At 38.5% G+C, this 26,184-nt stretch overlaps 2 protein-coding genes across 2 annotated transcripts; one reads left to right on the top strand and one right to left on the bottom strand.

Moving 5' to 3' along the window:
- Positions 1-15: 15 nt before the first annotated feature.
- Positions 16-6,780, bottom strand: LOC138306392 (uncharacterized). Its single transcript, XM_069246871.1, has 3 exons — positions 6,595-6,780; positions 912-1,601; positions 16-669 (listed from the first exon to the last, which is right to left on the bottom strand). Exons 1-3 carry the CDS (start codon positions 6,613-6,615, stop codon positions 16-18), a joined length of 1,365 nt encoding a protein of 454 aa, XP_069102972.1. The 5' UTR covers positions 6,616-6,780.
- On the top strand, positions 4,774-26,184 carry LOC138306307 (uncharacterized). Its single transcript, XM_069246767.1, has 6 exons — positions 4,774-4,865; positions 17,410-18,023; positions 19,003-19,178; positions 19,375-19,501; positions 20,080-20,214; positions 26,048-26,184. Exons 2-6 carry the CDS (start codon positions 17,426-17,428, stop codon positions 26,182-26,184), a joined length of 1,173 nt encoding a protein of 390 aa, XP_069102868.1. The 5' UTR covers positions 4,774-4,865; positions 17,410-17,425.

Genomic DNA, 26,184 nt, shown 5'->3' with positions numbered 1-26,184 from the left:
AGTTACTATAAAAGTTCACATTTCCGAAATCTCCTTAATAAGTCCTCCACATAGCTGGAAAGAGTTGACATGTATGTTTAGTTCTGACTGGATTGCCAGTTCAAATGCATGTAGCAAACAATGCCCATCACCTGCAACTTGCAGTTGAGATTTCCCTTTTACTTGAAGGAAGGTATTTACATCTATGAGTGCCGTGCTAGCACTTTCACCCGTATTGGGGACCATCGCGTCGTTAACAGGTGGATCCACATCAGCGCGACATGAAGACACAAGTACGGGGTCTGTGAGGATACCGACGACAGGTTGACTTGTATTAACTGGAGATTTATCTTGACATATCTCAGCTGCAGTTTCTGATGATGGCGCTGATCTGTCAGTTACGTATGAGGGTGCGAAGTCGTCCTCGTTAAATACATTTACATTCAAAGGAAATATCCCAGTCGTTTGGAAGCCACTGATGACATTCTTTGGAGTCAAAGCAAGAGGCCACACCTCACGGAGGATTCCTGGAATGTCGTAGATAGTCATTGGAGTTCCGGGATGAGTCTTTAGCCATGCATCCTGAGCGCTTGCTACAAGTCGTTTCAGTGGTCCATAGACTGATACATCAAGAGGTTGAAGTTTGTGAGAGCAATGAGGTGGAATGGAAAGCATTACTACACCATGGGTCTTTGCGAATGTCAAAATGTCAATGCTTATGTGGGAATGGTGATTGTCAAGGAGTAGAAGGACAGGTTTCTCTACCGATGATTTTGTATGCTCGACAAAATGTTGTATGAATTTAAGGAAATTTTCAGATGTCATCCACCCAGACTTGTGCGATGAGCCAGTGCACCCATTTGGCCCGTCCCTGATATAATGGGGTTTGAAGGTTTTTCTTGGAAATATTAACATAGGTGGCATGGAGTTACCAGCACCATTGATTGCCCGCATACGGTCACTAGTGTACCTCTTTCGGCCGATGTAATGGCACCTACTTGCTTCACTCCCTTACCGGCCACGATTCTTCTTGGTTTCTGTACAGTTGTGATTCCAGTTTCGTCGACATTCCACACATCTTTTGCCGCAAATCCATATCTCTCGTAAACCTGTCCAAGGTTGGAGAAGAAGGTAGAGATGTTATGTTTATTAAAACTTGTCGCTCGGCTTAAACTAGTTGCTTCAGGTGTTCTCAGGGAGAGGCTCCCGTGTCTCTTCAAAAACCCTTGGAACCAATCTGTTCCAGCACACTTGTCTCTTTCCCAAGATTCTGGAATGCTGATGCCAAACGATATAGCACATTGATACGCTAGTTCCCGTGTGCTCTTGGGAGACATACCGAAGTATATCTTCGATGCCGTCAGGAGATAGTCCTCTAAAATGTCCTCCTGTTGGGCACTAAGCACTTGTCGATGACCCCGGTATCCCATAGAGGCATCAGGATTACTGCTCTTCTTCAATATGAAACGCTTCAACGTTGATCGGTCAATGTTGAACTCCGCTGCTGCTGCTCTCACACTTACATTGCTTAACAGAACACGATCTCTTGCCCATTTCAATGCAGTTGTTGATGTGCGGTCGGCTCTGTTGGTTTTTCTGTGATATGTCCGTGTCATATTGATCTGTGGACAACATAAAGAAAGACATGTATTGCATATAGATAAAAAGCGTAAAAATAAATTTAGCATAGTAAAATAGGATTATTGATACGCAAATGGCATGAATTGGGCGATATTGGACAGGGTACATACAGCTCGGGATATTGGACAGGGTACATACAGCTCGGGATATTGGACAGGATACATACAGCTCGTGATATTGGACAGGATACATACAGCTCGTGATATTGGACAGGGTACATACAGCTCGTGATATTGGACAGGGTACATACAGCTCGTGATATTGGACAGGGTACATACAGCTCGGGATATTGGATAGGGTACATACAGCTCGTGATATTGGACAGGGTACAAAAAGTTCGTGATATTGGACAGAGTAGGTACAGCACATGTGAATTGAACAGGGTACATTATAATGCATGGACGTTGACAGGGTACATCCAGCAAATGTGAATAAGACAGGGTACATATACAGCTTGTGATATTACAGCTCGTGATATTGGACAGGGTACACAGAGCTCGTGCATGATATAGGACAGGGTACTTGGACGTAAATAGTAGTAGTGACGGAATAGTAGTCGTGATTGTGTACATATTCTGCTGTAAATCAAGATTTCCGAATGTGTGGAACTGCTTACAAATACTTTATGAAAGTGTTGTAGTGTTTATGTGGAAATAATGTGTTTCATGAGTACGAGATATAGGATAGGGTACATATAGCTCGTACATTATATAGGATAGGGTACATACAGCTCGCACGAGATATAGGACAGGGTACATACAGCTCGTACATGATATAGGACAGGGTACATACAGCTCGAACGTGATATAGGACAGTGTACATACAGCTCGTACATGATATAGGACAGGGAACATACAGCTCGGGATATTGGACAGGATACATACAACTCGTACATGATATAGGACAGGGTACATACAACTCGATCGTACATGATATAGGACAGGGTACATACAGCTCGAACGTGATATAGGACAGGGTACATACAGCTCGCACATGATATAGGACAGGGAACATACAGCTCGGGATATTGGACAGGATACATACAACTCGTACATGATATAGGACAGGGTACATACAACTCGATCGTACATGATATAGGACAGGGTACATACAGATCGTACATGATATAGGACAGGGTACATACAGCTCGTACATGATATAAGGACAGGGTACATACAGCTCGCACATGATATAGGACAGGGTACATACAGCTCGTACATGATATAGGACAGGGTACATACAGCTCGTACATGATATAGGACAGGGTACATACAGCTCGTACATGATATAGGACAGGGTACATACAGCTCGTACATGATATAGGACAGTGTACATACAGCTCGTACATGATATAGGACAGGGTACATACAGCTCGAACGTGATATAGGACAGTGTACATACAGCTCGTACGTGATATAGGACAGTGTACATACAGCTCGTACATGATATAGGACAGGGTACGTACAGCTCGTACATGATTTAGGACAGGGAAAGTTTGTAGGCAGACCTTGGGAATACAGCATGACACATAATGTGAGTCAACTTGAGTTATTTTACTATATACATTTCATGAATTTCTCACTTCACTTAAATATTTTTTATATGTCAATTTAACCTTAATCGATAATATCTTATACGATCTTACCAATCATAATCGTCCATGTAACGGCGAGCGGTAATCAAAAGAAGATCAAATCAGCTGATCGTGGGGAGGACATATTTACACGAGTTCACACACATGTTCTTAACGTTACATGTATAAGGTAATGATGATATTATATACATATACATGTCATTAAATATCAAAGAAATATAATTTAACAAAGCATGACAATTTATTGACTCGTGCCCTATCCGGGCCTCGAACTCACGATCTACGGCACCCAATCGCCTATCCAAACATACCTGCGCCTTCTACCACTGCGCCACATCCATCAAAAAATTGTCATGCTTTGTTAAATTGTATTTCTTTGATATTTTATACATGTCATTATGAACATCTACACTGGACAATTTTGAAAATACAAACTGAAATTTGCTGAAACATTCTTTAACATTATGTAACTATGAAAGGCGATGCGGGCACTTAGTGGGGCAAGTTGAACCAGTCTAAGGGCACGTTGACCCAGTGGTTCAACTTGCCCCATCGTAGGTGGCTCAACTAGCCCCGCGTATAGTATAAATTTTTAATGGTCTGTAATGCGATTTAGGTAATGGTCTGACAAATAGTTTTGATACGAAATGATACGCGTGATTCTACAGATCTCGACGGTACATAATTCATATAAATCACAATAAGAAATAAAGCGGTAATCGGAAAATACATAATTCCCGAAAAAATACTTTGGAGTGTGAAAAATAATTTTCTTGTATTAAAAAAAATGTTATGGCAATATCGACTTACCTCTTTTGCTGACGTCCACTTCAAATAACGGCGGCTTCAGAAAAATCGATTATGACGTCATAAACATGACGTAAAACTATTTCCCGCCACTTGTTCAACTAACCCTGTGGCTCAACTACCCCCACTCTCCCCTATGTCCTAAAATTGGTGAATTCAATCTAAAGAATTATATAGAAATTCCCAAAATGGGTTCGAGTTTAATGGTTTAGAGGGTATCCCAATGTGCGAATGTGCCAATGAGATAGAAAAACTCAATACTGTAGCAGCAGAAATTGATAGCCGGGGTACGAGGTAAGATACATGTAGCTCAAAAGTTTATGATATACCTATGTCGAAATAGGCTCAGTTCCGCTATCACGGCAGTGATGCTTGGTTTTAAACTGTGTTCAAGAAAAAAGTTCTTCTAGAGGGGGTGCAATGTTGGGTTGAAAATCCCAATTTTTTGCATTTAAAAAAATGGTTACCATGGTTTTTACAGGCTCACAAAACCACAAAAAGCAGACCTGTCCAAAAATGAACTCTGCATAACAATTGCAAATGTTGTGTAGATTAAAAATATATATACTTTTATATAGATGTTATTTAAGGTTAAAAAGCTGTGTGTACATAATTAAAGCCTGCACTTTATTTTGCTGAATTTTTCAAATCTAAGGACGACCCCCGGTTGGTGAAATAGAACTACGCATGTCTAACCGCCTCTAATATTAGAAAGGGAATTTCCATAAAATACCTCTAAATAGTAACAATCTATTTATAGAGTAAGAAAACCCGTGGTTATTTATAAACAGGTATGGTCTGGGGATGGTCTGGGGATGGTCTAGAGTCTTCGAGCGACAATATCGTAAGTACGATTTTTACATTATTGTTTTTAATAAAACATTTACATATTTATAGTCTCTTTATGTCACAGTAGATGTACTAATGAAATTTTACTGTAAACTGTACGAGCTGTGGCTCTCCGGAAGTTGACCATGAAGAAGTTTGGTGTAACAACTTATAGCCTTATATATAACATAATAACTGTTAGTACTTGGAAGTATACCCAAACTGTGTACTTCACAATTAAAAAATCGATTTTGATGATTATTTTGCATAAGTTTTAGACCTAAGCCTATATGCTACATTGCAGTATTTGTTTAGCTTCCCCTAATCTGCTAATCTTTATTATTCAGTTTGCTTGCTTTACATTCAAAAATGTGATAACATTAGATTTCTAGAACTTATAATTAGATTTTCTGCCTATTATTGTCCATAATCATATACAGTATACTGGTTTTATTGTTATACTGTTAATTTCTCTAAATTAAAAGGGAATTTGAAGAAGAGTTAACACTGAATAGTAACGTAGTATCAGAAACATATATACAATGTATAGATTGGCAACAAATGTACCTCTGTATGGGCTTAGGGGTTTTTAGATAAACTTTTAAATAGTTAAATACAGCAGAATATCTTTGAAATGTTGTAAAAGTACAGTAATTTTCAGATGGTTTGAGTACTATTTTGGGAAGAAAAAATAATATTTTCACTTACATATGAAAAAAAACAAAATGCACTTCCTGTGTTGAATGTCTGATTTTCGAAAAACCAGGTAAAATTGCCGATTTTCATGCTTTCAAAATTCATGTTGAATAACATCAATTGGAAAAACTGGTCACATCAAACCTTGATATAAAGTTTAAACTTTGTATTGATGCAAAAATATCATGTTTAAAAGAATACACTTAATAGTAGTTAGCCAAGGGAAAATGTCTATAAACCGAAGGTCCCTCTGCCTGTCGACAAAGAAGGAGTTTCCAATCTATATGTATATATGTTTCTGGTAGTATCAAAGATGACGCTATAAGAAGTTCCGCCATTAATGATTGGCTAAGATTTGTTCATGATCATGGAGCCTAGTTGCTGGTAATTGACCCGATTCCATCTTTCTTGTAGTATTTTCTAGTATTTTCATTGACTTAAAAATTATGTTATCATTTCATAGCTTAAAAATGATGTTGGCATTTTGTAACGCGTCTCTGATTGGTTAATTAAAACAGTGCAATATGATTTCATAAAAAGAGACATCAACAAGGTTTTAGTTTCACATGTTCACATGATTATAGCTGCGATGACTTAGATTGAATTGACCTATAAGGACTTAATCAGAGTGTATTCCCATCAGAAACTGTATACAATTTTTTTCGGTCAATAATATAAAAAAAAATTAAAATAATTCAAGTTATAATCATATAAAGGAGATCAAATTTTGTGACTTTGAAGAAGAGTTAATGACACTCTATATGTAGCTAGGGACTATAAAATTTACACTTGTCTTAAGGATGTTTAAACACGGATATTCATAGTTTGTTGAATATTAAGTAGGCAAAATACATAACAAATAAAATGTTTTCATTGTTAGGACTACCAGGTACACTTTTTCTAACTCCAGGTATTTTTTAGACCTTTACTACATGTACTTTACTAATCATTAAAGGCCCACACTGTTTCTTTATCGGCTTTTGATTTTTAAAATGTAAGTGTAAAACAAGATTGTTAATTTTGTAGAGTCGAAAATTTTTTTGACTTACCATTAATGCTACTCTCATCATCACCTTCTAAACATTTTACTTAAAAAAATAAAATGTTTTCATAACGTGGGCCTTCTGATGTTTTCCGCAATGCGCGTCAGTTGACTCACTGCGCCAGATGACAAAGCAGCAAAATGAGTCTTTACTGTTACAAGTAACATATATAGATTACAGAGGAAATCTTGCATTTATTTCATGTTGTAACCTCATCTTAGGCCTTCAATATAATTTTTCTTTTGTTATTGTTGTTTTTACAAAACTTTCATATTTTATATTGAAAAGGTAGTGGGCTTAAGAGACTAAAAAGTATATCTCTGTATCATTAAAAATATGATCACAAATAATTCTAAATTCATTTACCATTTGATCATAAATTCAAAGTATATCATGCACAAGTTTCAAGTTTATTTCCTCATTTTTATTACAAAATTTTTGCTACGGACATCCTGGTCTAAAAATAGATATAAGTAAGATTTCATAGCACCTATAGATATAACCATACTAAGAATAGCACTGATGTCATTATGGTCTCAAATAACAAATTCTATTGGTGTATATATAGGATAGATTGTAAGAATTTCATTGGTATTTTACTGGTCATGCACACACTATTTATACCAAAACTTAAAGCCACACTATACGTAACTATCAACAAAATTTCAAGTTAAATTCGACTCCGATATTGTTAGTATTTGTAGATGTAGTTGAAATTAAGATATATTAAAGAATATTTGTAATGATTTTTTAATAACTTTAGTACAGCAGTTGCTGAAAGTCGATACATGTAAACATGCCTTCATTTTAAACTGGTCGCCATAGAAGTTACGATTATTACCGAACAGAAGTCGGAAAGTTCATGACCCGTTTTCGGAAGAGTTCGGACAGACGTTACGTAGTAACGGTAGTCACATGACGTTCTCGGCAACGACGTTACAATGTCGGCTAACTTCGGCTTGTTTGACAAAGTGGGACCCACCTAGCGATGTTTAAGATTTTTATCAAAGTATTCCGAATCATAATCGCTCATCTTGACTTTGATTTAGTCCTCTCTCTGCATGATTTACAACAGGATTTTTTTTCAACATTCTCCTAAATAATGAAAAAATAAGAAAGATGCGGATATTGGGCCTTTAAATACTCAAAGTTACATCAACATTTTACATATATCCAATAATTTAGGTATATATAAAATAAAACATTATCATAGTTAGTATGAAGATTTCTTGATATGTTGGTTGATCAGGTAATGTATTTGTGTAACTGACTAAATTGACTGTCTTCGTTTTTCGTTAGTGAATACATGTTTTCTATGAAATGAAGCGACACAGTGACTCTGATAATACTTGATCCATGCATGGTATAAAAACTATTACCGTATTGGCCGTAATTAGCGCCCAGTAAACTTGTATACAGGTATGCATTTTATCCTTTTAGATACATTATCATGTCTGGATTCTCATGTAAAAGATTCACAAGTTCATGTAGTATTGGCTACACTGCTGATGTTAGAGGCATCACATGTTGTAAAACATTGTTACAGCCAAGGGACGGGGGCGCTTATGTTAGAGGTATCACATGTTGTAAAACATTGTTACAGCCAAGGGACAGGGGCACTTATGTTAGAGGCGCCATCACATGTTGTAAAACATTGTTACAGCCAAGGGACGGGGGCGCTTATGTTAGCGGCGCCATCACATGTTGTAAAACATTGTTACAGCCAAGGGACAGGGGCACTTATGTTAGCGGCATCACATGTTGTAAAACATTGTTACAGCCAAGGGACAGGGGCACTTATGTTAGCGGCATCACATGTTGTAAAACATTGTTACAGCCAAGGGACAGGGGCACTTATGTTAGAAGCACCATCACATGTTGTAAAACATTGTTACAGCCAAGGGACGGGGGCGCTTATGTTAGAGGCATCACATGTTGTAAAACATTATTACAGCCAAGGGACAGGGGCGCTTATGTTAGAGGCATAACATATTGTAAAACATTGTTACAGCCAAGGGAGGGGGGCACTTATGTTAGAGGCACCATCACATGTTGTAAAACATTGTTACAGCCAAGGGACAGGGGCACTTATGTTAGAGGCGCCATCACATGTTGTAAAACATTGTTACAGCCAAGGGACGGGGGCGCTTATGTTAGCGGCACCATCACATGTTGTAAAACATTGTTACAGCCAAGGGACAGGGGCACTTATGTTAGAGGCGCCATCACATGTTGTAAAACATTGTTACAGCCAAGGGACAGGGGCACTTATGTTAGAGGCGCCATCACATGTTGTAAAACATTGTTACAGCCAAGAGACAGGGGCACTTATGTTAGAGGCACCATCACATGTTGTAAAACATTGTTACAGCCAAGGGACGGGGGCGCTTATGTTAGAGGCATCACATGTTGTAAAACATTGTTACAGCCAAGGGACGGGGGCGCTTATGTTAGAGGCGCCATCACATGTTGTAAAACATTGTTACAGCCAAGGGACGGGGGCGCTTATGTTAGAGGCGCCATCATATGTTGTAAAACATTGTTACAGCCAAGGGACGGGGGCACTTATGTTAGAGGCGCAATCACATGTTGTAAAACATTGTTACAGCCAAGGGACGGGGGCGCTTATGTTAGAGGCGCCATCACATGTTGTAAAACATTGTTACAGCCAAGGGACAGGGGCATTTATGTTAGAGGCGCCATCACATGTTGTAAAACATTGTTACAGCCAAGGGACGGGGGCGCTTATGTTAGAGGCGCCATCACATGTTGTAAAACATTGTTACAGCCAAGGGACAGGGGTACTTATGTTAGAGGCGCCATCACATGTTGTAAAACATTGTTACAGCCAAGGGACAGGGGCACTTATGTTAGAGGCGTCACATGTTGTAAAACATTGTTACAGCCAAGGGACAGGGGCACTTATGTTAGAGGCACCATCACATGTTGTAAAACATTGTTACAGCCAAGGGACGGGGGCGCTTATGTTAGAGGCGCCATCACATGTTGTAAAACATTGTTACAGCCAAGGGACAGGGGCACTTATGTTAGAGGCGCCATCACATGTTGTAAAACATTGTTACAGCCAAGGGACGGGGGCGCTTATGTTAGAGGCATCACATGTTGTAAAACATTGTTACAGCCAGGGGACGGGGGCGCTTATGTTAGAGGCATCACATATTGTAAAACATTGTTACAGCCAAGGGACGGGGGGCGCTTATGTTAGAGGCGCCATCACATGTTGTAAAACATTGTTACAGCCAAGGGACGGGGGCGCTTATGTTAGAGGCATCACATGTTGTAAAACATTGTTACAGCCAAGGGACAGGGGCACTTATGTTAGAGGCGCCATCACATGTTGTAAAACATTGTTACAGCCAAGGGACGGGGGCACTTATTTTAGAGGCGCCATCACATGTTGTAAAACATTGTTACAGCCAAGGGACAGGGGCACTTATGTTAGAGGCGCAATCACATGTTGTAAAACATTGTTACAGCCAAGGGACGGGGGCGCTTATGTTAGCGGCATCACATGTTGTAAAACATTGTTACAGCAAGGTACAGGGGTACTTATGTTAGAGGCGCCATCACATGTTGTAAAACATTGTTACAGCCAAGGGACAGGGGCACTTATGTTAGAGGCGCCATCACATGTTGTAAAACATTGTTACAGCCAAGGGACGGGGGCGCTTATTATTAGAGGCATCACATGTTGTAAAACATTGTTACTGCCAAGGGACAGGGGCACTTATGTTAGAGGCGCCATCACATGTTGTAAAACATTGTTACAGCCAAGGGACGGGGGCGCTTATGTTAGAGGCATCACATGTTGTAAAACATTGTTACAGCAAGGGACAGGGGCACTTATGTTAGAGGCGCAATCACATGTTGTAAAACATTGTTACAGCCAAGGGACGGGGGCGCTTATGTTACCGGCACCATCACATGTTGTAAAACATTGTTACAGCCAAGGGACAGGGGCACTTATGTTAGAGGCGCCATCACATGTTGTAAAACATTGTTACAGCCAAGGGACGGGGGCGCTTATGTTAGAGGCGCCATCACATGTTGTAAAACATTGTTACAGCCAAGGGAAAGGGGCACTTATGTTAGAGGCATCACATGTTGTAAAACATTGTTACAGCCAAGGGACGGGGGCGCTTATGTTAGAGGCATCACATGTTGTAAAACATTGTTACAGCCAAGGGACAGGGGCACTTATGTTAGAGGCGTCACATGTTGTAAAACATTGTTACAGCCAAGGGACAGGGGCACTTATGTTAGAGGCATCACATGTTGTAAAACATTGTTACAGCCAAGGGACGGGGGCGCTTATGTTAGCGGCGCCATCACATGTTGTAAAACATTGTTACAGCCAAGGGACAGTGGCACTTATGTTAGAGGCGCCATCACATGTTGTAAAACATTGTTACAGCCAAGGGACGGGGGCGCTTATGTTAGAGGCATCACATGTTGTAAAACATTGTTACAGCAAGGGACAGGGGCACTTATGTTAGAGGCGCAATCACATGTTGTAAAACATTGTTACAGCCAAGGGACGGGGGCGCTTATGTTAGCGGCACCATCACATGTTGTAAAACATTGTTACAGCCAAGGGACGGGGGCGCTTATGTTAGAGGCGCCATCACATGTTGTAAAACATTGTTACAGCCAAGGAACGGGGGCGCTTATGTTACAGGCATCACATATTGTAAAACATTGTTACAGCCAAGGGACGGGGGGCGCTTATGTTAGAGGCGCCATCACATGTTGTAAAACATTGTTACAGCCAAGGGACGGGGGCGCTTATTATTAGAGGCATCACATGTTGTAAAACATTGTTACTGCCAAGGGACAGGGGCACTTATGTTAGAGGCGCCATCACATGTTGTAAAACATTGTTACAGCCAAGGGACGGGGGCCCTTATGTTAGAGGCATCACATGTTGTAAAACATTGTTACAGCAAGGGACAGGGGCACTTATGTTAGAGGCGCAATCACATGTTGTAAAACATTGTTACAGCCAAGGGACGGGGGCGCTTATGTTAGCGGCGCCATCACATGTTGTAAAACATTGTTACAGCCAAGGGACAGGGGCACTTATGTTAGAGGCGCCATCACATGTTGTAAAACATTGTTACAGCCAAGGGACGGGGACGCTTATGTTAGAGGCGCCATCACATGTTGTAAAACATTGTTACAGCCAAGGGACAGGGGCACTTATGTTAAAGGCATCACATGTTGTAAAACATTGTTACAGCCAAGGGACGGGGGCGCTTATGTTAGAGGCGCCATCATATGTTGTAAAACATTGTTACAGCCAAGGGACAGGGGCACTTATGTTAGAGGCATCACATGTTGTAAAACATTGTTACAGCCAAGGGACGGGGGCGCTTATGTTAGAGGCATCACATGTTGTAAAACATTGTTACAGCCGAGGGACAGGGGCACTTATGTTAGAGGCGCAATCACATGTTGTAAAACATTGTTACAGCCAAGGGACGGGGGCGCTTATGTTAGCGGCGCCATCACATGTTGTAAAACATTGTTACAGCCAAGGGACAGGGGCACTTATGTTAGAGGCGCCATCACATGTTGTAAAACATTGTTACAGCCAAGGGACAGGGGCACTTATGTTAAAGGCATCACATGTTGTAAAACATTGTTACAGCCAAGGGACCGGGGCGCTTATGTTAGAGGCGCCATCACATGTTGTAAAACATTGTTACAGCCAAGGGACAGGGACACTTATGTTAGAGGCATCACATGTTGTAAAACATTTTTACAGCCAAGGGACGGGGGCGCTTATTATTAGAGGCATCACATGTTGTAAAACATTGTTACAGCCAAGGGACAGGGGCACTTATGTTAGAGGCGTCACATGTTGTAAAACATTGTTACAGCCAAGGGACAGGGGCACTTATGTTAGAGGCATCACATGTTGTAAAACATTGTTACAGCCAAGGGACGGGGGCGCTTATGTTAGAGGCATCACATGTTGTAAAACATTGTTACAGCCAAGGGACGGGGGCGCTTATGTTAGAGGCGCCATCACATGTTGTAAAACATTGTTACAGCCAAGGGACGGGGGTGCTTATGTTAGAGGCATCACATATTGTAAAACATTGTTACAGCCAAGGGACGGGGGGCGCTTATGTTAGAGGCGCCATCACATGTTGTAAAACATTGTTACAGCCAAGGGACGGGGGCGCTTATGTTAGAGGCGCCATCACATGTTGTAAAACATTGTTACAGCCAAGGGACAGGGGCACTTATGTTAGAGGCGCCATCACATGTTGTAAAACATTGTTACAGCCAAGGGACGGGGGCGCTTATGTTAGAGGCATCACATGTTGTAAAACATTGTTACAGCAAGGGACAGGGGCACTTATGTTAGAGGCGCAATCACATGTTGTAAAACATTGTTACAGCCAAGGGACGGGGGCGCTTATGTTAGCGGCACCATCACATGTTGTAAAACATTGTTACAGCCAAGGGACGGGGGCGCTTATGTTAGAGGCGCCATCACATGTTGTAAAACATTGTTACAGCCAAGGAACCGGGGGCGCTTATGTTACAGGCATCACATATTGTAAAACATTGTTACAGCCAAGGGACGGGGGGCGCTTATGTTAGAGGCGCCATCACATGTTGTAAAACATTGTTACAGCCAAGGGACGGGGGCGCTTATTATTAGAGGCATCACATGTTGTAAAACATTGTTACTGCCAAGGGACAGGGGCACTTATGTTAGAGGCGCCATCACATGTTGTAAAACATTGTTACAGCCAAGGGACGGGGGCGCTTATGTTAGAGGCATCACATGTTGTAAAACATTGTTACAGCAAGGGACAGGGGCACTTATGTTAGAGGCGCAATCACATGTTGTAAAACATTGTTACAGCCAAGGGACGGGGGCGCTTATGTTAGCGGCGCCATCACATGTTGTAAAACATTGTTACAGCCAAGGGACAGGGGCACTTATGTTAGAGGCGCCATCACATGTTGTAAAACATTGTTACAGGCCAAGGGACGGGGACGCTTATGTTAGAGGCGCCATCACATGTTGTAAAACATTGTTACAGCCAAGGGACAGGGGCACTTATGTTAAAGGCATCACATGTTGTAAAACATTGTTACAGCCAAGGGACGGGGGCGCTTATGTTAGAGGCGCCATCACATGTTGTAAAACATTGTTACAGCCAAGGGACAGGGGCACTTATGTTAGAGGCATCACATGTTGTAAAACATTGTTACAGCCAAGGGACGGGGGCGCTTATGTTAGAGGCATCACATGTTGTAAAACATTGTTACAGCCAAGGGACAGGGGCACTTATGTTAGAGGCGCAATCACATGTTGTAAAACATTGTTACAGCCAAGGGACGGGGGCGCTTATGTTAGCGGCGCCATCACATGTTGTAAAACATTGTTACACAGCCAAGGGACAGGGGCACTTATGTTAGAGGCGCCATCACATGTTGTAAAACATTGTTACAGCCAAGGGACGGGGGCGCTTATGTTAGAGGCGCCATCACATGTTGTAAAACATTGTTACAGCCAAGGGACAGGGGCACTTATGTTAAAGGCATCACATGTTGTAAAACATTGTTACAGCCAAGGGACGGGGGCGCTTATGTTAGAGGCGCCATCACATGTTGTAAAACATTGTTACAGCCAAGGGACAGGGGCACTTATGTTAGAGGCATCACATGTTGTAAAACATTGTTACAGCCAAGGGACGGGGGCGCTTATGTTAGAGGCATCACATGTTGTAAAACATTGTTACAGCCAAGGGACAGGGGCACTTATGTTAGAGGCGTCACATGTTGTAAAACATTGTTACAGCCAAGGGACAGGGGCACTTATGTTAGAGGCGCCATCACATGTTGTAAAACATTGTTACAGCCAAGGGACGGGGGCGCTTATGTTAGCGGCACCATCACATGTTGTAAAACATTGTTACAGCCAAGGGACAGGGGCACTTATGTTAGAGGCGCCATCACATGTTGTAAAACATTGTTACAGCCAAGGGACAGGGGCACTTATGTTAGAGGCGCCATCACATGTTGTAAAACATTGTTACAGCCAAGGGACAGGGGCACTTATGTTAGAGGCACCATCACATGTTGTAAAACATTGTTACAGCCAAGGGACGGGGGCGCTTATGTTAGAGGCATCACATGTTGTAAAACATTGTTACAGCCAAGGGACGGGGGCGCTTATGTTAGAGGCGCCATCACATGTTGTAAAACATTGTTACAGCCAAGGGACGGGGGCGCTTATGTTAGAGGCGCCATCATATGTTGTAAAACATTGTTACAGCCAAGGGACGGGGGCGCTTATGTTAGAGGCGCCATCACATGTTGTAAAACATTGTTACAGCCAAGGGACGGGGGCGCTTATGTTAGAGGCGCCATCACATGTTGTAAAACATTGTTACAGCCAAGGGACAGGGGCACTTATGTTAGAGGCGCCATCACATGTTGTAAAACATTGTTACAGCCAAGGGACGGGGGCGCTTATGTTAGAGGCGCCATCACATGTTGTAAAACATTGTTACAGCCAAGGGACAGGGGCACTTATGTTAGAGGCGCCATCACATGTTGTAAAACATTGTTACAGCCAAGGGACAGGGGCACTTATGTTAGAGGCGTCACATGTTGTAAAACATTGTTACAGCCAAGGGACAGGGGCACTTATGTTAGAGGCACCATCACATGTTGTAAAACATTGTTACAGCCAAGGGACGGGGGCGCTTATGTTAGAGGCGCCATCACATGTTGTAAAACATTGTTACAGCCAAGGGACAGGGGCACTTATGTTAGAGGCGCCATCACATGTTGTAAAACATTGTTACAGCCAAGGGACGGGGGCGCTTATGTTAGAGGCATCACATGTTGTAAAACATTGTTACAGCCAGGGGACGGGGGCGCTTATGTTAGAGGCATCACATATTGTAAAACATTGTTACAGCCAAGGGACGGGGGGCGCTTATGTTAGAGGCGCCATCACATGTTGTAAAACATTGTTACAGCCAAGGGACGGGGGCGCTTATGTTAGAGGCATCACATGTTGTAAAACATTGTTACAGCCAAGGGACAGGGGCACTTATGTTAGAGGCGCCATCACATGTTGTAAAACATTGTTACAGCCAAGGGACGGGGGCACTTATGTTAGAGGCGCCATCACATGTTGTAAAACATTGTTACAGCCAAGGGACAGGGGCACTTATGTTAGAGGCGCAATCACATGTTGTAAAACATTGTTACAGCCAAGGGACGGGGGCGCTTATGTTAGCGGCATCACATGTTGTAAAACATTGTTACAGCAAGGGACAGGGGTACTTATGTTAGAGGCGCCATCACATGTTGTAAAACATTGTTACAGCCAAGGGACAGGGGCACTTATGTTAGAGGCGCCATCACATGTTGTAAAACATTGTTACAGCCAAGGGACGGGGGCGCTTATTATTAGAGGCATCACATGTTGTAAAACATTGTTACTGCCAAGGGACAGGGGCACTTATGTTAGAGGCGCCATCACATGTTGTAAAACATTGTTACAGCCAAGGGACGGGGGCGCTTATGTTAGAGGCATCACATGTTGTAAAACATTGTTACAGCCAAGGGACAGGGGCACTTATGTTAGAGGCGTCACATGTTGTAAAACATTGTTACAGCCAAGGGACAGGGGCACTTATGTTAGAGGCATCACATGTTGTAAAACATTGTTACAGCCAAGGGACGGGGGGGCTTATGTTAGAGGCATCACATGTTGTAAAACATTGTTACAGCCAAGGGACGGGGGCGCTTATGTTACAGGCATCACATATTGTAAAACATTGATACAGCCAAGGGACGGGGGCGCTTATGTTAGAGGCGCCATCACATGTTGTAAAACATTGTTACAGCCAAGGGACGGGGGTGCTTATGTTAGAGGCATCACATATTGTAAAACATTGTTACAGCCAAGGGACGGGGGGCGCTTATGTTAGAGGCGCCATCACATGTTGTAAAACATTGTTACAGCCAAGGGACGGGGGCGCTTATGTTAGAGGCGCCATCACATGTTGTAAAACATTGTTACAGCCAAGGGACGGGGGCGCTTATGTTAGAGGCGCCATCACATGTTGTAAAACATTGTTACAGCCAAGGGACGGGGGCGCTTATGTTAGAGGCATCACATGTTGTAAAACATTGTTACAGCCAAGGGAGGGGGGTGCTTATGTTAGAGGCGCCATCACATGTTGTAAAACATTGATACAGCCAAGGGACGGGGGCGCTTATGCATCTGCAACTCTTCTCCAAATTTTCGCTCAGTTATGGCACAAATATTTTGTTTAAAATTTGAGAGCTGTTTGATTATTTTCTGATAAAGATGCATGTTTTTACTCAAAAAATGTAAAAAATTACTTGTGTTTTTGCAAATACATGCATATTTTACATAACATAGTATACAGTGTTTTCCTTCTAAGCATATAACCACCAATTGTAGTATATTTCACACTTTATTTTCTTACAATAATCTTTGTTAAAAAATGAATAGCAATTCTAAAACAGGATATTATAGTATTTAAGCATGCTAACACCATGGAGATTTGACCTTGACATGTGATCTTTTGGTTGTCATATAGTAACTAATTGCGAGCTTATCAATAATTACCAATATTGTTTTTGGTATGTGCAATGACCATTCTCTAAGTTTCTGAACTAAAGTTATCCATTTATGGAGGTACGTTTTTCAGTTTTCTTTATGTTGGGTCTGGAACATTTCTGAGAATGACTCATCTACATGTATTGATTCAATTCCTTATTTTACAGAGGCTAAATTATCACAATGAATGACTCTGTGACATCTACCCCCTATGAAAGTCTAGAAAGTGGTGAACTTGATACAGATAATTTTGAGACTGCTGTAGGCATGCTAGGGGGTATGTCATCAGCTGCAGCAACAGGATATGATGGAAGGGGAGACAACTCTAAAGATTTTTTACAAGATGAAAAACATAACAGTTTTGAAAGAAGTTGCAAAGAACAGAATGTTACTAGGAATACAAACTCACCTAGTGTGAATATACAACAAAATACAAACTCTCCAATTCTTAAAGTTCCACAAAATACAAACTCTCCAAATCTTAATGTTCCACAAAATACAAACTCTCCAATTGGTATTAATTCTCTGGATACAAACTCTCAAATTGGGTATAATTCTAGAAATACAAATTCTGCTAATGGTCAAGAAGCAACGGCAAACACATCAAATTTTAGTCAGACATCGGCCAGAGCTATAGGAAACAGTGGGCAAAATAACAAAAGAGTTCTTAAGTATCCAGACTATGTGGATGAGTTAAAACGAAGAGGGACTTTCCGAAACTGGCCAGCACGACTCCAACAGTCGCCAGAAATGATGTCAGGAGCAGGATTTTTCTATTCAAGTAAGCTGAGAAAGAGTATATATAAATTCTTGTATACATTTGTAAGATTCATTCACACAATGTTACAAGGTAAAAATATGTTGAAGTCTTAAAAGAAAGGTTAAGCACCTTACGTGTACATGTATACTACACGCAGATGTACATGTTGACATTATCTGTTTACGTCATAAAAACAACATTTTATGACGTGTATGTGTGTAGAGTTATGTTAGCTACATGTAGCGATCAATTTTTCTGTTTTGTGTCTTACTCAACCGCAATTACACACTGTAATATAACATAGGATGCTTAAAAACAGAAATTACTGTAAAATTCATTGAAAAAAATAGTCATTTAAACAGAATTGTTTACACCTTTATATGTATGTGTAATTGCAGTGCTACAAGTTATGGCTATGTGTAGCAGATGCAAGACTACATAATATTCTGATGTCATACATGCTAAATGAGTAAATTCCGTTGATTGCCCGTCTACATGTACCAGTACATGTAAGGTTCCTCAACCTCCATTAACTGAGAGGACTAAAGATTTCATCTAAGATGTGTTGAATGGCACATGACCTGGCTTTATTCTAGGTCTTAATATTAAGGGCGTTATTTCTAAAATACAACATGTACGCGAATGTAACCATATCAGAATAGTGTCGCGCCAGTCTTGGAGTTAAACTGATTGATTAGTATGATTTTGACGATGAAAACCATGATTAAAATTAAGTATGATGTCCTATTTAATAAGTATGTGAATCATTGTGTTAATTAAATGTCATGATTAATTGTCAAAGGGGGAGATAACTCATTTACTTTATGTTCCATTTAATACTTTGTGTTAATTAATAATATCTCGGCTCTAATTGTTGCCTGTAAGCTGCCCTGCTATTTAGGTTAAATGAGACAAACGGAGATAGTTAAAGTTCTACATTTGTATTAAAACAATTTTAGCATTAGCCATATATATTTTCAATGTTGGATACATTTTTTAGTGAACGGAGACAGTGTTAGATGCTATGTGTGTGGAATTGGGTTGAGAAATTGGGACAAAGATGATGATCCTTGGGTAGAACATGCAAGGTGGTCACCAAATTGTTCTTACGTCCTTGATAAGAAAGGTCGAGCCTTTGTTAATCTTGTCCAAGAAGCAGTTCGTAATGCCGAGTTGGTGAGTAGTGTGCCTTATTATAGAATCAATGCATTATATTGATTCTGTCTCTAATTAAAGCTCATCATAAAAAATTGAGTGAGAAAGTAAACAAAAAAAATGTCTAAAAATGATACACATGTAATACAAAAGTTAATTGCACTTATTTTGTTTATAATTGATACAAATGCTATTTTGTACATTCCTGCCATTGCAGCAAGAAGCATTAAGGGAAAATAATGAACGACATGGGAACAATGCAGCAGCTCAAGGTACAGGTTATGCTCAGTCAGAAACAGATAACGCAAATACGCAGAATAATGTGGCTACATCACAAACCTCAGGTATGTACTATCAAAAGCATTTTCTTTCTTGTGAAATTCTCACAAAATAACTGAATTTCAATAGTATCTTAGCTATGCCTTTAGATTATATAAACCAAGACATACTATGATGTGTGGAAGTTCCCCCTTTACATGTTTAGGTAACCTCTACATGCTTGTCGTTTCAACTTGTTGTGATGCAGAAATCATGAAAGAACTTTGATTTTAGTGCAAATAGCTGGATCTTTGTGACATAAACAATGAACAATGGACTATATTTACTAGAGTAATGGATTTTTTTCGCCTTGAATATCAGATATTATCAACAAAAAGAAAAGATTGGTGCCACACTTCTTACTTTAACCTTAATAAAAGAAAAAAACTCAAAATGATACATGAGACTGATTATCCTGCTATCATGCTAGACACTTACACACTGTCTGTCATTCATTTAAGAAAGAAAAACAAAAAAGAACACTAAAATTTCTTGCTATACTTGTATATGAAGACTTTGCATACCCATTTATAGTTAAGATTTATAATTAATGTTCTTACCATTGTTGTGTGTTTTTCAATCATTTTATTGGATTTTTTTGTAGGACGACGTGATCAGTTCCCGTCTGATGCAGAGAGGAAAAATCCACTCCTTTGTGATGCGGCCCAGAGTGTGTTAAATATGGGCTACTTGCCTCGTGTCATCAAACAATGTATAGATGAGCTTCTGAAGCTTGAAGGTAGGATGTTGTATTGATGTCATTTCATGTTGTTCATTATAATACAAGATAAGTAAGGTTAAATAGATCAACATTTTATACATATAATGCAATCTTTTATTATCATACCCACTATGCTTTAAATATAAAATAACGATTTTAACGTTGTGTGAATGACAATTATGATGAGGATGAAAATAGTTACTGGTAATGTGAATGATAATTATGATGAGGATGTAGAAAAACAAATTTTTTATAATAGAATTGTTCATTATAATACAAGATAAGTAAGGTTAAATAGATCAACATTTTATACATATAATGCAATCTTTTATTATCATACCCACTATGCTTTAAATATAAGATAACGATTTAAACGTTGTGTGAATGACAATTATGATGAGGATGAAAATAGTTACTGGTAATGTGAATGATAATTATGATGAGGATGAAAATGGTTCCTGGTAATGTGAATGATGATTATGATGAGGATGAAAATGGTTCCTGGTAATGTGAATGATAATTATGATGAGGATGAAAACAATTTCTGGTAATGTGAATGATAATTATGATGAGGATGAAAACAATTTCTGGTAATGTGAATGATAATTATGATGAGGATGAAAATGGTTCCTGGTAATGTGAATGATAATTATGATGAGGATGAAAATGGTTCCTGGTAATGTGAATGATAATTATGATGAGGATGAAAATGGTTCCTGGTAATGTGAATGATAATTATGATGAGGATGTAGAAAAACAAATTTTTTATAATAGAATTGTTCATTATAATACAAGATAAGTAAGGTTAAATAGATCAACATTTTATACATATAATGCAATCTTTTATTATCATACCCACTATGCTTTAAATATAAAATAACGATTTTAACGTTGTGTGAATGACAATTATGATGAGGATGAAAATAGTTACTGGTAATGTGAATGATAATTATGATGAGGATGTAGAAAAACAAATTTTTTATAATAGAATTGTTCATTATAATACAAGATAAGTAAGGTTAAATAGATCAACATTTTATACATATAATGCAATCTTTTATTATCATACCCACTATGCTTTAAATATAAGATAACGATTTAAACGTTGTGTGAATGACAATTATGATGAGGATGAAAATAGTTACTGGTAATGTGAATGATAATTATGATGAGGATGAAAATGGTTCCTGGTAATGTGAATGATGATTATGATGAGGATGAAAATGGTTCCTGGTAATGTGAATGATAATTATGATGAGGATGAAAATGGTTACTGGTAATGTGAATGATGATTATGATGAGGATGAAAACAATTTCTGGTAATGTGAATGATAATTATGATGAGGATGAAATGGTTCTGGTAATGTGAATGATAATTATGATGAGGATGAAAATGGTTCCTGGTAATGTGAATGATAATTATGATGAGGATGAAAATGGTTCCTGGTAATGTGAATGATAATTATGATGAGGATGAAAATGGTTCCTGGTAATGTGAATGATGATTATGATGAGGATGAAAATAGTTCCTGGTAATGTGAATGATAATTATGATGAGGATGAAAATGGTTCCTGGTAATGTGAATGATAATTATGATGAGGATGAAAATGGTTCCTGGTAATGTGAATGATAATTATGATGAGGATGAAAATGGTTCCTGGTAATGTGAATGATAATTATGATGAGGATGAAAATGGTTCCTGGTAATGTGAATGATGATTATGATGAGGATGAAAATGGTTCCTGGTAATGTGAATGATAATTATGATGAGGATGATAAATGGTTCCTGGTAATGTGAATGATAATTATGATGAGGATGAAAATGGTTCCTGGTAATGTGAATGATAATTATGATGAGGATGAAAATGGTTCCTGGTAATGTGAATGATAATTATGATGAGGATGAAAATGGTTCCTGGTAATGTGAATGATAATTATGATGAGGATGAAAATGGTTCCTGGTAATGTGAATGATGATTATGATGAGGATGAAAATGTTCCTGGTAATGTGAATGATAATTATGATGAGGATGAAAATGGTTCCTGGTAATGTGAATGATAATTATGATGAGGATGAAAATGGTTCCTGGTAATGTGAATGATAATTATGATGAGGATGAAAATGGTTCCTGGTAATGTGAATGATAATTATGATGAGGATGAAAATGGTTCCTGGTAATGTGAATGATAATTATGATGAGGATGGAAATGGTTCCTGGTAATGTGAATGATAATTATGAGAGGATGAAAATGGTTCCTGGATGTGAATGATAATTATGATGAAAATGGTTACTGGTAATGTGAATGATAATTATGATGAGGATGAAAATGGTTCCTGGTAATGTGAATGATAATTATGATGAGGATGGAAAATGGTTACTGGTAATGTGAATGATGATTATGATGAGGATGGAAATGGTTACTGGTAATGTGAATGATAATTATGATGAGGATGGAAATGGTTACTGGTAATGTGAATGATAATTATGATGAGGATGAAAATGGTTACTGGTAATGTGAATGATGATTATGATGAGGATGAAAATGGTTACTGGTAATGTGAATGATAATTATGATGAGGATGGAAATGGTTACTGGTAATGTGAATGATAATTATGATGAGGATGAAAATGGTTACTGGTAATGTGAATGATGATTATGATGAGGATGAAAATGGTTACTGGTAATGTGAATGATGATTATGATGAGGATGAAAATGGTTCCTGGTAATGTGAATGATGATTATGATGAGGATGAAAATGGTTACTGGTAATGTGAATGATAATTATGATGAGGATGAAAAATGGTTTACCTGGTAATGTGAATGATGATTATGATGAGGATGAAAATGGTTCCTGGTAATGTGAATGATGATTATGATGAGGATGATGAAAATGGTTACTGGTAATGTGAATGATAATTATGATGAGGATGAAAATGGTTACTGGTAATGTGAATGATAATTATGATGAGGATGAAAATGGTTACTGGTAATGTGAATGATAATTATAATGAGGATGAAAATGGTTACTGGTAATGTGAATGATGATTATGATGAGGATGAAAATGGTTCCTGGTAATGTGAATGATAATTATAATGAGGATGAAAATGGTTCTGGTAATGTGAATGATAATTATGATGAGGATGAAAATGGTTACTGTAATGTGAATGATAATTATGATGAGGATGAAAATGGTTACTGGTAATGTGAATGATAATTATGATGAGGATGAAAATGGTTCCTGGTAATGTGAATGATAATTATGATGAGGATGAAAATGGTTACTGGTAATGTGAATGATAATTATGATGAGGATGAAAATGGTTACTGGTAATGTGAATGATAATTATGATGAGGATGAAAATGGTTACTGGTAATGTGAATGATAATTATGATGAGGATGAAAATGGTTACTGGTAATGTGAATGATAATTATGATGAGGATGAAAATGGTTCCTGGTAATGTGAATGATAATTATAATGAGGATGAAAATGGTTCCTGGTAATGTGAATGATGATTATGATGAGGATGAAAATGGTTCCTGGTAATGTGAATGATAATTATGATGAGGATGAAAATGGTTCCTGGTAATGTGAATGATAATTATGATGAGGATGAAAATGGTTCCTGGTAATGTGAATGATAATTATGATGAGGATGAAAATGGTTCCTGGTAATGTGAATGATAATTATGAGAGGATGAAATGGTTCCTGGTAATGTGAATGATATTATGAGAGGATGAAAAATGGTTCCTGGTAATGTGAATGATAATTATGATGAGGATGAAAATGGTTACTGGTAATGTGAATGATAATTATGATGAGGATGAAAATGGTTCCTGGTAATTGTGAATGATGATTATGATGAGGATGAAAATGGTTCCTGGTAATGTGAATGATGATTATGATGAGGATGAAAATGGTTCCTGGTAATGTGAATGATGATTATGATGAGGATGAAAATGGTTCCTGGTAATGTGAATGATGATTATGATGAGGATGAAAATAGTTCCTGGTAATGTGAATGATAATTATGATGAGGATGAAAATAGTTCCTGGTAATGTAAATGATAATTATGATGAGGATGAAAATAGTTCCTGGTAATGTGAATGATAATTATGATGAGGATGAAAATAGTTCCTGGTAATGTGAATGATAATTATGATGAGGATGAAAATGGTTCCTGGTAATGTGAATGATAATTATGATGAGGATGAAAATGGTTCCTGGTAATGTGAATGATGATTATGATGAGGATGAAAATGGTTCCTGGTAATGTGAATGATGATTATGATGAGGATGAAAATGGTTCCTGGTAATGTGAATGATGATTATGATGAGGATGAAAATAGTTCCTGGTTATGTGAATGATAATTATGATGAGGATGGAAATAGTTACTGGTAATGTGAATGATAATTATAATGAGGATGAAAATGGTTACTGGTAATGTGAATGATGATTATGATGAGGATGAAAATGGTTACTGGTAATGTGAATGATGATTATGATGAGGATGAAAATGGTTACTGGTAATGTGAATGATAATTATGATGAGGATGAAAATGGTTACTGGTAATGTGAATGATAATTATGATGAGGATGAAAATGGTTACTGGTAATGTGAATGATAATTATAATGAGGATGAAAATGGTTACTGGTAATGTGAATGATGATTATGATGAGGATGAAAATGGTTCCTGGTAATGTGAATGATAATTATGATGAGGATGAAAATGGTTACTGGTAATGTGGAATGATAATTATGATGAGGATGAAAATGGTTCCTGGTAATGTGAATGATAATTATGATGAGGATGAAAATGGTTCCTGGTAATTGAATGATAATTATGATGAGATTGAAAATGGTTCCTGGTAATGTGAATGATGATGATGATGAGGATGAAAATGGTTCCTGGTAATGTGAATGATAATTATGATGAGGATGAAAATGGTTCCTGGTAATGTGAATGATAATTATGATGAGGATGAAAATAGTTACTGGTAATGTGAATGATGATTATGATGAGGATGAAAATGGTTCCTGGTAATGTGAATGATGATTATGATGAGGATGAAAAATGGTTCCTGGTAATGTGAATGATAATTATGATGAGGATGGAAATGGTTACTGGTAATGTGAATGATAATTATGATGAGGATGAAAATGGTTACTGGTAATGTGAATGATAATTATGATGAGGATGAAAATGGTTACTGGTAATGTGAATGATAATTATGATGAGGATGAAAATGGTTCCTGGTAATTTGAATGATGATTATGATGAGGATGAAAATGGTTACTGGTAATGTGAATGATAATTATGATGAGGATGAAAATGGTTCCTGGTAATTTGAATGATGATTATGATGAGGATGAAAATGGTTCCTGGTAATTTGAATGATGATTATGATGAGGATGAAAATGGTTCCTGGTAATGTGAATGATGATTATGATGAGGATGAAAATGGTTCCTGGTAATGTGAATGATGATTATGATGAGGATGAAAATGGTTCCTGGTAATGTGAATGATAATTATGATGAGGATGAAAATGGTTCCTGGTAATGTGAATGATGATTATGATGAGGATGAAAATGGTTCCTGGTAATGTGAATGATAATTATGATGAGGATGGAAATGGTTACTGGTAATGTGAATAATTATGATGAGGATGAAAATAGTTCCTGGTAATGTGAATAATATTTATGCTGCTATTACAAGAGAAATATGAGCCATTTGATAACGAGGTTCACTCAGATTGAAGACTATAATTAACAGTAAACACACACCATCAATTTATGAATACGTTTTTATCCTTTACTGTGATTTTTTTGTATACATAGGTTGGCATTCGATGAGTGGGAAGAAGTTGATGAAGATGATAATGGAGAAGGAAGAAGTAGGAGATTTAGATCCTGTAATGTCTGTGGTCCCAACACAGCGACCTCCCAAACCTAACACAGACAAAAACATCAGGTAA

This window comes from Argopecten irradians, chromosome 1, assembly GCF_041381155.1.
Source record: "Argopecten irradians isolate NY chromosome 1, Ai_NY, whole genome shotgun sequence".
NCBI lineage: Eukaryota > Metazoa > Mollusca > Bivalvia > Pectinida > Pectinidae > Argopecten > Argopecten irradians.
This window is presented reverse-complemented; position numbering and strand designations above follow the sequence as displayed.